Below are 12,259 nucleotides of genomic sequence, written 5' to 3' on the forward strand. Positions count from 1 at the left end.
TTCACCACCAAGTACATTCCCGCAGCCTGAAATCCTCGACTTGGAACGTCATAATATCATACCGCTGGATTCCTATGGAAAATTAAACGCTTGCATCTATGCATCTAAGCCACTACATACTCCACCGGCAGCCAATTAGATCTAACAACCCAAAGCTATTTCCTAGTATGCCTATTTCTAGCAGCTTAAAAAAACAGCCTAGTAATTTAATAAGGCACCTTTATTAAGCTAAATTCATTCAAAAGCTAAGAGTGATATACAAGGTTAAATACCGGTAGTCTAAAGGTTACGCTGTAGCAGCAACCAATTTGAAAAACTTATTACAAACCCATTCTGCGTTTGATGAGATTTCTTTTACAACAGGCGCTCTGCGTGCCTGCGAGCGCGGGAACCGCGGCCTTCCCGGAGGGTCAGCACGCCCCGCCGCTCACTTACGGTGCGCGCCAGCCCGACCCCGCGCCGAAAATTGCTCCTTGCCCCCTCCCCGCCGAACAACCTGTATTTTAATTTCTCGGGCAACGGAGATGCTGAAGACTCCTCCAGCTGACGCCTCGGGCCGAAGCGGCGGGCGCTCGCTGGATGGCCGAGACGGACGGAGCCCACGAGACGGAGCCCAGCCGCCGACGCGGGAGAGCACGTCTCCCCTCCGGATTTCACCGGCCATCCCAGGCTGCACCCGCTGACGCCTCGTAGTTTTAAAGCTCCGTGGTTTGGAAGTTACCAAAACACTCAAGTTATTCCCCATTTGTCCCAATTCTTCCTCTTATTAGCTGCTCGCCCGGTTTTTGCGCCATCAGCAAAGATTATTAACGGTGACTTTTTAAGAACGTCAAATGCTTCGTGGGAGCACTGAACAGCATCGGGCCGAGCACCCAGGCCAGTGCATTCACTCTAAAAATACCATCGTTTGCTGATTACTCCCTAATGACTATCCTTTGAGATCTGCCAGTTAGCGATTTCTTAATCCATTTAAATGTGCGCTCCATCGATAATGCTTAGATCTCATTAATCAGCCAAGATATCAACGTTATACCGAGTTTAGTGCCTTACAAAAGCCTAAGCCTATTATTTCTACCCATTTCCTTTCATCAGGCCAACCGACGATCTCAAAGGTAATTTCAGCGTGCACAAGAGCTACTGGAAGTCGCTACAGAAAACCTGCATTGCACTCGACATACGCGTTCTTTGGGGCCACGCCAATCATACCGGAGTTGAATCATCACACCGCAGCAGCTCCTGGTCCGCCAGCAATCTCCGTGCAGGCGATACGGCCCCTACAATGCGGCAATCTGTCCACTCTAAACACAAAACCTGCACCGAAACAGTCGTTAATAACACAGTAAAAACATTTTGGGAAACGCCACTTCTTTTCCGAAGCCCAGGTGACTCCTGAGCCTCGCCAACCACCACCAGCAACAAACCGGTCAACCCTTCCCGGCCGACGCGCTCCCCGCTGAGGTCGGGGACAGCCGAGAGCCTTCTTCCCACGTGCCGCTTCGGGGTGAAACCGTACAAAACCAGGAATGAGGACGACAGGCTCTGGAAAGCAGGCCGGGGCTCACAGAGCTCCACCACAGAGCAGGAACGGGCCCCGTCCGACAACGCTGAGGTTCTCCTCGACGGTTCAATTCCTTACAGACGCTCGACAGAGCGGGCACGCAGCGAGAGGGAGCACCCAGGACCTCGGCACGCTTTCAGCACAGGATTTCTCTCTCTCTCTGCTCCAAATTACCGCTAAACACGTACATTAAGCAAATTGCATGTGACTGTAGATGGCCGGTTTCTTCACAGCAGACGCGAGCAGACAAAGACGCGCTCCTGCAGCGGGTCCGGGACAGGGGTACCGCAGCACGCGGCTCGGCGTCTTTTGCAACGCCGGACCGTTTGCCAACAGAGAAAGCTACAAAATGGCTTCTTTCAATGACTCCGCTGAAAATTCCCTTGCCTGCGCTGGGAAATTCGGTACCGAAGCCAAGGTTTCAAACCCGTTCTACGGCTACTGCGTTAATTCCCGACGCGCGCCTCTCGGCAAGGAGGAGGACAGAAGGCGTCCCCAGGAGAAGGAGCCCGCAGGCCAGGCAGAGCTCCTGCCCGCTGTCGGCAACGCCAGCTGCAAAAGCACCCCGCTAACGCGCCGCGCCTCCGCCTTCGGACGGGCACCACTCGATCCAGCTCCTCCCCTCTGCTTTGCTCTGTGGCCCCAACTAACTCCTCCAAAAACCCGGCCGCCGGCAGTTTCTGCGCCTCGCCACGCTGGCACGCCGGGGGAAGAGCAGGAGCGTGTTTCTCAGTATTAAAAGAAGCCAGCGAAGTTAACGTTCATACGCGGGTGCAAACACAACCGTCGCCGTTATCCTACATCAAGCGGGCTTGCTTATCGGGAAGCGAAGCCTGCGTCAGAGACAGCCCGGACCCGGCCACCCCCTATCTTCTCCTCACCTTTCGCAAGGACAAGAGTCCGCATCGCTGACTTTCAGCCAAAACGCAGAAACCTATTAAATAAAGAGATCTCGCGTTTGAAACGGCGCATAAGCGTACGGCTGGCAGTTCACAACTTGTCTGGAAGAGCCTTTCGACCCCAAGCACGACTTTGCAAAATTCGCCCTCGACTAAAAGAACGGCGACGCTTAGCTGGCAGCAGGAGAAGGAAAGCCGGAGGCAGGCAGGCACGCTGGGCAGAAACGCTTCCCCTGTCACCATTTAAGCGCGTGCTGCCGCGAAACGCTCGCGAAAGGCAGAGTCCAGGCCGTACCGCGTGCTCCTCGCTCCCAACAACGTTCCTCCGAGAAAACCTTATTAATGAGCTTGCAAACGAGCACCCAACTGGGAAATGTCACAAACAAGAGTGGCTAATGCCCCAGAAAATCAAATAACTGAACACTCGGCTGATTGTGGTGCTTTTCATATTTACTAAAAGAAGAAAAAAACGCTTTAAATCAAAGTTTCTGGAGGGGTCGACACCTCGCTGAACAAAACAACTCATTTATTCGTTTTTAGAAATCTCCAGATGATAAATTACGTTGATGTTAATCACTTCACTGCATACTACGCAATTAATACTGGTACTCGACAGAAATATAAGGATTACTGGAGATGTGACAGCATACATATATGGCCGATTTTTAACATAATTGGTTGCAAAAAATTCTCCCATCGTAACAGCAGAGGCCGAAACAGATTCCATCGGTGCATATTTCAAAAGTACACGTGTAGATATTATAAAAATGAACGTGCAATTAATTATAACTTCAGAAAAGCAAAAAAAACACCCAACCCAGAGAAAATGCCAGATCAAGACTTCGACGCTTCTCCTTCCAGTGTCGTGTAATGAGATAAGGAAAAGTACCACAAAGGCTGAACTTAAACATCTCCGAGAATAACTGGTTCCATTCAATTCCTTAATGATATTTTAATGCATTTTGTTGCTTCATTTCCTTTCTAAAATTACACTCAGCGCACTGGTCTTCCATCCCTCGTTAGCGGATCTGAATCACAAAAAGAAAGCCACCCCAGCCAGGATCCAGGGGTCTTTTCAAACCCCTACCACGCAACATGCTGCGGCCGCCCATTCCGCCGGGTTACACGTTCGCCGGCGCGGCCGTTAATCAAGCACGGAAGCGTTATCGTTACCGGGGGTACACGGCACCATTTGTCAAAGTCTGGCTGCGTTTGAGAAGCACTACCAGGAGGGTTTCATACGTATCACCGAGCGCTTGTTTGCAGAGATTTCTTTTTAGTAACACACCCTACGTTCACGCGGAGGCGCTTACCTCAAAACTTCCCAAAGGGCCAGGCTGTGCCACACGATCCGTGCAACAAATCGCTTACTCCACGGGCAGGACAAGTTAATACTCGGCGCGAACCGGTCTTACTCGCCGTTTTGCTGACCGCAGCAGAACAGTCTTCCCCCTCAGTACACGCGCTGTGAACTCGCTATTTAAAGTTTAGCTTAGGGTATAGTAACAAGCGATCAGTGCGTATCGTGACAGCTGTTCAGAAAATGCAGTGCGTCTATTACCGTGCCGTGGCGGAAGCCCCCCCGCGCACAAGAGGAGGAGCGAGAGGCCCGGTCCTCCCTCTCAGTCAGAGATGTGACGGTCTCGGCACCGGAGAAGATGCTTGGAAATGACCAGGGAGAGGCCAGGGCAGCAGCAAGACGACTCAGGTGCGGCAGAGCGAGCGACCGCCTTGTTACGCCTCGGCTGAGGAGACGGGGGTTCGGTGCCGCCCGTGCACGGGGGTCGCCGGTGCTGCAAGATGAACGGCTATGAGGGACCCCACGCCGCAACCCCGTGAAGAGGCTGAAATTGCTCTGCCTGTCCCGCTCCGAGAGCGCTGCCTGCTTCCCTCCTCCTGGCTTCGGAAACCTGGAACGAGCCCAGCCTGCGGCGAGGAGGCCAACGGCCATTTGGAAACACCTTCCCGAAGCCGTGGAGACACTTAAACAACCCCAAACCCCGAAGTCTGCAGTCTTCTTTGAAGTACAACACAGAAGAAAATGTTCAAATGAATTGCTTTTGAAACAGAGCGAAGTAGGTCACTTTGCAGACTTAAATTTCTGCTCCTTTCTTTCTTTTTTTTAGCAGAGGAGAACACTTCAATAAAATAAATACACGTTTGAGGCAACACCTCCAAACAAGCCGAAGCACAAACAGCCCAGATCGTCAAGGACACTTAAGGTCCTCATTTACCAAAAGACATCTGACATACCTAGCTTTAAGAAAATCACCTTAAAAAGAGCAAAGGGAAACATTTTGAAGGGCGCAGGCAGGCACCCTGGGGAACGGACGCCCCCTCCTCCTCCCTGCCCTCCGCCGCCCCGACCCTGCACCCTGCCCGCGCCCCAGCTCTCCGGGAGCGGTGCAAAGCCACCGCCGCAGCCCCTCAGCAGCCCGTCAGGACCGCCACCGGCACGTTCTTCTTGGAAAGCGGCTGGACCGCGTGGGAGAGTGACCTCGGAAAACGCCTCTTTTCGTTTCAGCATCGCCCGCCTCCAAAGGGCACAAACTGCCCGCGGCGCAGGCCTGTTCCCTTTTGCAGGTTGCGCTTTGAACAGTTTCCTGCCACGACAAGCGTCTCGCCTCTCCCTTCCCTGCTTTCCAAGCTATGCAGTTTTCTGCTTGTTTTTTTCTTTAAAAAAAACACAACCCAACAACTTTTGAGTTGCCTCTTACAAAAAATCTCCCCATACTCTGGAATTTAGCCAGACAAAAAATACCTCATTATCTGAGAAGGCTCCATCCATCATCCTCCTGTCCTTCCCCAATGCATTTCATGCTCGAGTTGGATACATTAAGTGCAGAGAAACACAACATCTGCCGAGAAAAATATTCTCCTGTGCCCTGCTGATCTTCCGAAGAGGCGGATCCGCTCTGCCCTCGGCGGGAACGGGCAGGACTTACGGGGAGAGAAGGTAAGAGCAGACACTTGAGCAAGCAACACAGCCAAGTGATCCGGAGCGAGGCCTCTCCGGCTGCAAGGAAAGCAGCACCAACCACCCGCAGAGGACGAGCAGCGAGCGCCGACTGCCACTGCTCCGGAGGTTCGGCCGTCGGCGTGCCTGCAAGGCAGCGACGCGGTCAGCGGAAGCGCGCAAGCAGCAGTCGGGAGGAGCCCGTTGCTCGGACCGCAAATCCCGCATTTCTAAAGCAGTTGAGAAAGCACCAGCTAGGTCTGACTGCAGGAGCCCGAGTTCCCCGAGAGGCCGAGCCCGTGGCCGCAGGAGCTGTGATCGAGATGCCAGTCTGTGAAGGCAGGAGGATCCTCCTCCTGCTCACCCTCTCCCATCGGCCAACAAGTCATCGGCTTGAAGCAGGAAAAGCGCAAGGGTAAGAGTTTGCCTTTTCCACCCTCAGTTCAGGTCCAACGGCAGGTATTAACTGCAAATGTCTGGACGCGCTCCAGCACATGAAGTCCCAAAGCCGCTAACGGCTGGGAGCCGCAAGGTTACGACGCACGGCATGTTCTTCTGCTGGAACTCCTCTCTCAAGCCATCTGCTGCTGCCCGCTGAAGCAACTGACTGGACTAACGTGGGGCGAGTCCCGCATATAAACGTCATTACTTTTAACAAGCTCGGAGTTTAATTCGGACCAGAACGTAAACCCAAACCAGCCCGAAAGCCCTTTTCCTACTCATCCCCCTTCCCTTCCGAGGAGGCTCTGCGCTAGCTCCATTCCAACGACCGGCTCCCGAACAACCCGAGGGGCCGCTAAAACCAGCGCCGAGGGCAGCAACCCGCGCAACGGATGCGACGGGAGCCTCCGACGCGCGAGCTGAAGATTCACGCGTCCCGAAGGACATCCAAAGAACGGCAGCTCACGTGTGCTTTGCCTCCGTTGCACCGGGAACCCTGTAAAGGCTGCAAACGAAGGCAGTCAAGAAGGGATTTATTGGAGGAAGAACGGAAAAAGGGTTGCTAAGTTTTCTGAAGAAACAGTGGCCCTCTCCTATCCCAGCAAACGATGAGGATTTCAGAGGAATTTCTGAAAGGAAGCCTAAAGGTAATGTGATGCCCTTTCAAGCAAGGGGAAGAAACCTGGCGAGATTTCAATACCTCCGCATAATAGGGGATTTTTTTCCTTTCCCTGTTAAGTATTTGATCAAGCCTCACAAAGGTGCTAATGTATTATTAAAGCTAATGGAGCTCTACAAGAAATGTTAATGGACATTAAGTTTGCATAAATGAATTACACATTAGCACAGTCGCAAGAAATCTAGTATCTGCCAATTTAGGTAGTATCTGATCATCTCTGTTTTCCTCATTACAGGAACATTACTTCCCGCTAGTTTCAGAGATATGAGAATTGTAACCAAGATGTTCATAATGAAACTACATAATGAAGCAGATGAAATAAATTAATACAAAACTTCCTCTTCCCCTTGCAATGTAACGTTATAGTTGGAGTGCACCTCCAAAAGGAATCAGCCTAGCACCCCGGGTTCCCGGGGCACCCCAGCCTTGCCGTGAGGACTGTCCGACACTGCTTTTGGGAGCCATTTTCTGGGTAGAGGCGGCTCCGTTATCTCCACCGGCTGGAAGTCGGGCACGGCTGCGTTTGGGACCGCGGGTATTTTGAGGTACCTGCTCATAAACCCTGTGAACGTCACGTGCAGTAGAGCAGTTCCTAAACGAAGTGAAATGCGTTATTAACACCGAACACGTCAGGAGCGTTCCAGAAAATAGGTTGGCCTTAATCACTGGTGTCACTACAGATGCCACCTAATTCACGTTACTCTGATTTAGGAAACCAGTTGGTGCTGTACGGTCACCATGCGCAGCACCAAGTCCTTGCCAGTAAACTCGCAACGGTGGCCAGTCGCTTTGACGTGGTAGTAGAGAAGCGCTTTTCAAAGCGGTAAGGGGGTCGCTAAAAGAAAACTACTCAGATTTAATCTGTTCCGACAATTATAAAGCCCAGCCAGGAACCTTCCACGGTACAAATTCTGTGTACAGAAAGTTATCCTTAAGAGAAGAAAAATATGTATTTATTGTATGGCAGAAGGGCTGGGAAAAGCCGTGGCTTAACCCGTGAAGCGGTACCCAACGTTTCGCTTTCAATTAACAGGGTATCAACCCCAGCTACGCTGCAATTTTGTCACGTAGCGAAGAGTTCCTGGCCCCTCAAAGTGAGCGATTTTACACGTTAAGAGAATTAAAAGGTCTGCTACTCACACATGACTTCCAGGTAGCGCTGCGTCTGCAAGTCTTTGACAGCAGGGTGATCCACCAAGCAGATGACAGGGACGCCATCGTCCTCCCGTCCCACCTTCAGCACCAGCTGGCTGGTCACCGTGTACATGTCGGACCACTGCTCCACTTCCGACTTGCCTGCCGGGGAGAGGACAGAGCGAGCGGAGAGTGATCGCGGGAGGGAGCACCTCCTGCACCCGGGTCACCTCCCTCCTCCCCGCGCCCGGGGGCCGGGCCCCCTGCGGCTAAGCGGCCCCGGGGAGGGGGCACGCCTGCACGAAGCAGCACACCTCCCCGCGAGGCTGCTGCCAATTAAAGGCCACGCTACGTTACCGCAACGATTAACAATCCCCTTACGCCGTCCCCAGATCCCCAAACTCTTAAATCAATGCGCTACAAATCCCCTCCCGCTCCTGAATCAACAATTAGCCAGAAAAGTGATTAAACAGATTAACTTAATTAAAAGTAGTATCGCTAGGCTGACGCGTTTCAGCAGCGCTCCATCTGAAGGAGGGAACGGCAGCGGTGGCTGGAGCAAAGCAGAGCGCGGGACCGGCTGCCCGAAGGACGCCGTCACGCACGGCACGGAAACCGGGAGGCAGAAAAGACGAGACAGGAGGAAAAGGGTTTTTCCAGGGGCTCGGCAAGCGCTTGCTGACTACGCACCTCCGCTTCCTTTTCAAAGACTCTTATCTGTGGCTTTTTATTTAAGAATTCACAGTCAAAACGTTAAGAGTACCTTTTGTAGCAGAGGTCTTTCAAACGCAAAATACGTCTGTATAACGTATTAAAGCGAAACAGAGGACAGATGCAGAAAGCGACACCCCTTGATATTTAGAGGAAAGGCTTTCTGATCGGCAAAGCCACGCTTTCCTGCTATTCACAACCCGCAACCACGTATTTTGGTTTCCCTACTTCTCTTTAAAAGAAAAAAAAAAAAAATCCGAAGAATCAGCGGGGTGAGCTGGTACTGCAAGAAGCGACTACTCAGCTCAGGAGTCTCCAAAGAGAAAGGAAAGCTGGATTCAATTGCCAACACAAGAAAACTCAATCAAGAAGCCGGACAGGCCAAGCGCGAAGGCTCAAATACTACTGCACCGCTGCCCGCAGGAACGGGGAAGGAAACCCGAAAGGGATCACGGGGAGATCTGCACACCACGTCGATGACAACCGGTGCGGGGAATCAGCGGGGCACCACTTCGCGTGGCAGCAGGTTTCCGTTCCACCTTTATCGGCACGCTCTCAGCACGCGTCCTGCTCGGATGCTCGTAGGTGTTGGACTTAAAGAGAGGATTTTATCTTGCCCTTGTAGGGGGGTGGATTTGAGGTAATGAGTCCGGACTTCTGTAGAGAGCCCTTCAGTCTCTCAGGCTGGGTAAAGCACAAAGGTGTTGTCAACCAAGCTCACATCTACGTGCAGACTTAAACTAACAGCACGTCACATGCAATCAGAGTCAGTGACTTCAATGTGCAAATACCGGGAGCGACCAGACTTCAGGGAGTAGGAGAAACCCATCTTGTATGAATATTCAACTGAACACAGAGAAAACGCTCTATAAACAAGAGAGCTAGACGTGACGGTGAATTGAAAAATCTTTACAGCCCAAAGCGCAGATGATCCTACTCGTACCTAAAACAGGGCAGAAAGCTACGTAAACCACCGCAGAAATAAATTCAGCGCACAGCTTTGGGGCTCCTCAAGGTCACCTGCAGTTACAGAACGACTCCACAACCCTGTACTCGAGCCTGGCAGGTAGGCAGAGGACAAAATGGAGTTCAGCCCTGCTGTGTTAGAGAATAATCTCTCTGCCCACATACTCCTTTGTTCCTGAGCTAGCGTTTAAAGCAGCTCGCTCTGCCTCCCCCCCCCCCCCCCCCCCAAACTGGCAAGAGAGAACAAATACCCAGCATTACATAAATCATTTCAGCTGTCTGAAAAAAGCAAGCGACAGAGGATACATCTACCGGTTAGCTCCTTGTTTCCTTTGAACCATCTGATGGTGGTGGCTGGTCTGCTGGCCATGGCAGTGCAGTTCAGCTCGATCTCTTCTCCCTCAACGGCGACTTCTTTCTGGATATCAATTACCAAATTGCGTGGCGGGACTACAATGAAAACAACAACACAACACACACTTGATGAAAAAACCACGTTCTGATCGCTGACACAAGACAAAACCTTCAGGAAACCCCGTAAATCTACCAGAGGAACCTAGCCACCAGCAGTTCTTTGATCTTTCAATTGATCAAATCCTTTGACAGGCGGTTTCACAGTAATCGGAGTCAGCACTTCCGCTCCCCGCCTAATAATCACCGTAGTTTCGTAAATTATTACTTATCAAACTTGGAACTTTCTGTTCTCTCTCCCAGGCAAGCACCATTCCGGGGAAGAGCTTTAGCCTTCTGCGCTCTGCGGCCGCGTACGTTGCTATTTAAAAGTACAGCTTGACTCCGTGCACATTTCTTGACTTCTTCTGACAAGGAGAGGAAACACAAAAGCTGACATTTGGAAGTGCATTACTTACTGTGCCTCGAACCTCGCAAGGCAATTTTTCTCTCCTGCTGTTCAGCTTCAAGCCTCAGCCGTAAGGAGTGGAGGCAGGCCAGCAAACATCAAGCTCATTTCAGACGCTCAAAAAGCCACCGAGCACAAGCCCGGAGTGGAACGCCGTCCCCTTTGAGACAGCGCCCTGTCCCCCATCAAACCCCCACCAACCAAATACGAAAGCACCCCAGAGGGGAGCGCGCCAGCTCTCGTCCAGCGACAGGCACCCGCATCACACGGCAATTCCCGGAGGATGGTAATTTGCCGTTCTCCCCAGACACGTGCCGCCTTATAAAACGCAAAGCCAGAAGCCTATACTCAATGAAAAATAATCCAGTAAGATTCAGAAACAGGCTGGAACTTCAGGGGGATAACCGCCGCTGCAGCACGACCCAGAGGCGCGACGAACGGGCTTAAGAATTACGAGGCAGAAGCAAGGAATCGCTTCCCCAGGAAGGCGCCGGTAGCTGGAAAGGCCAGAGCCGGGGAAAATGAACATCCAGAGTTTGCGCAGCACAGAGCTGCACTTTCTGAAAAAACCCAGAACTTCCAAAGGAAACTCAACTTTGCTCTGATCGATATGATTAAGCAACTGCGTAGTTCAAATGTGACTAACATGTTTTTGAGCTAATGAAGAACAAATATGTATAAATACCATCCAGATGATCAAATGGACTAATTAGTCACTTGTGGCTTTTCTCTCCAAAGAACAGAACGGGCTACATATTTGAGATTTTCACATGTTCCAATTAAGCATGAATAAATCTACATATCGTGTCACAGAAGACGTTAAAGTACACGGGAGAGCGGGGGGAAGCACGCCGCTAAAGCAGGGAAAAGCAAGCGCGAAGCTCTCTCCGAACCCCGGCTACCAAGCAGGGTGCCTCCACGCTTCGCTCCGCAGCGAGCGCCGTCAGCAGCAGGTCAGCAGAACCCTCGGCGCCGGAACTCAAGCTGTATCGACGGCCGAGCGACGACCACGAGACCCTGGGGGGAACGCGGTCCTAGGAGGACCAGCCACACGCCGGCACCGAGAACCACTCCCCGCCCCGGCTCCCGTCTTCTCCGAGTTAGGGAGTCCATAACACGGAAGAGAGGAAAGCCCTGTGATCCTTGGCGTTGCGGTACCCCATCTCTCCGTACAAACGCTAGCCAAGATAAACGCTCCCCCCCTTAGTCTTCTGATAAGCATCCATCTTCGCCGCCTGCTCTGCGAACTACGGTTTGGCCCGAGTACGCGGCGAAGGCCAAGAGAAACACCCGCTGCTTTATGGATGTCGGGGAAAGGCAGGCACGCGCCGGCCACGCCGCAAATCCTCCTCAAAAAGGACTGAAGCACGAGGCAAGAAAACAGACTTCCCCTTGAATTCTGAAGCACGATTCATGTTTTAAAAAAAACCTCCCCAAACCTGCATTTTGTCTCCCACTTGAAAGACAGGCAGTGCTGGCTTACAGGTGAATGAAGTAAGGACTATTATTTCAAACACCTTCTAAGCATTTTAGCAGCGAAATGAAATCCAACAAACTATTTTGGCATGTGTATGATTAGAGAGGAGAGCTGGAAGAGAGCTTCCGATTCCTACGAATACCGGGAAGCGCACGAAAACTTTGAAGACGTTGACAAACGTAATAGCTACAGTAGAACTGCTTATAAACGTTACTTAAACAACGTATAAAAGCCTAAGAACCAAATCGCATTAAATAAAAGGAGGAAGGTTTAAACTAGTCAGCGACTGAGAGCTTACGTTAAGTCCCCCTCTGTGATTCAGGTTCTCCTATTAATAGGCTCTTAAAAGCCGCTGCCCATCCGTAGACCCGGCTCCGATAGCGCGGGCTGCTATTATCGGCAACCGCGTCGGTCTCGCGGCTGCGCCTGCGCGGCGGCCCTGCGGAGCCCGAGGGAGCGAAGGGCCGGCAAGAGCTCGGCAGGGCTGTGCGCGAGCGTATTTCGGTGCGGGGGACGGAGCCGAGTTAACTTCGGCTCTGCCAACGGCCATTCCCAAGCAAATGAGCAAGCTGGCGATGC

General features: G+C 52.0%; 1 protein-coding gene across 4 annotated transcripts in view; it reads right to left on the reverse strand.

The window, feature by feature from the left end:
• Positions 1 to 12,259, reverse strand: part of CADM1 (cell adhesion molecule 1) — a 173,521-nt gene that overhangs the window by 37,700 nt on the left and 123,562 nt on the right. For all 4 annotated transcript variants that reach the window (XM_075521187.1, XM_075521186.1, XM_075521185.1 and 1 more), the window contains exons 4-5: positions 9,657 to 9,794; positions 7,674 to 7,829 (exon numbers count right to left, since the gene is read on the reverse strand). In XM_075521187.1, the coding sequence (XP_075377302.1) occupies positions 7,674 to 7,829; positions 9,657 to 9,794 (294 nt within the window). The remainder of the gene's footprint in view (positions 1 to 7,673; positions 7,830 to 9,656; positions 9,795 to 12,259) is intronic.

Source organism: Mycteria americana, chromosome 19 (genome assembly GCF_035582795.1).
Source record: "Mycteria americana isolate JAX WOST 10 ecotype Jacksonville Zoo and Gardens chromosome 19, USCA_MyAme_1.0, whole genome shotgun sequence".
NCBI lineage: Eukaryota > Metazoa > Chordata > Aves > Ciconiiformes > Ciconiidae > Mycteria > Mycteria americana.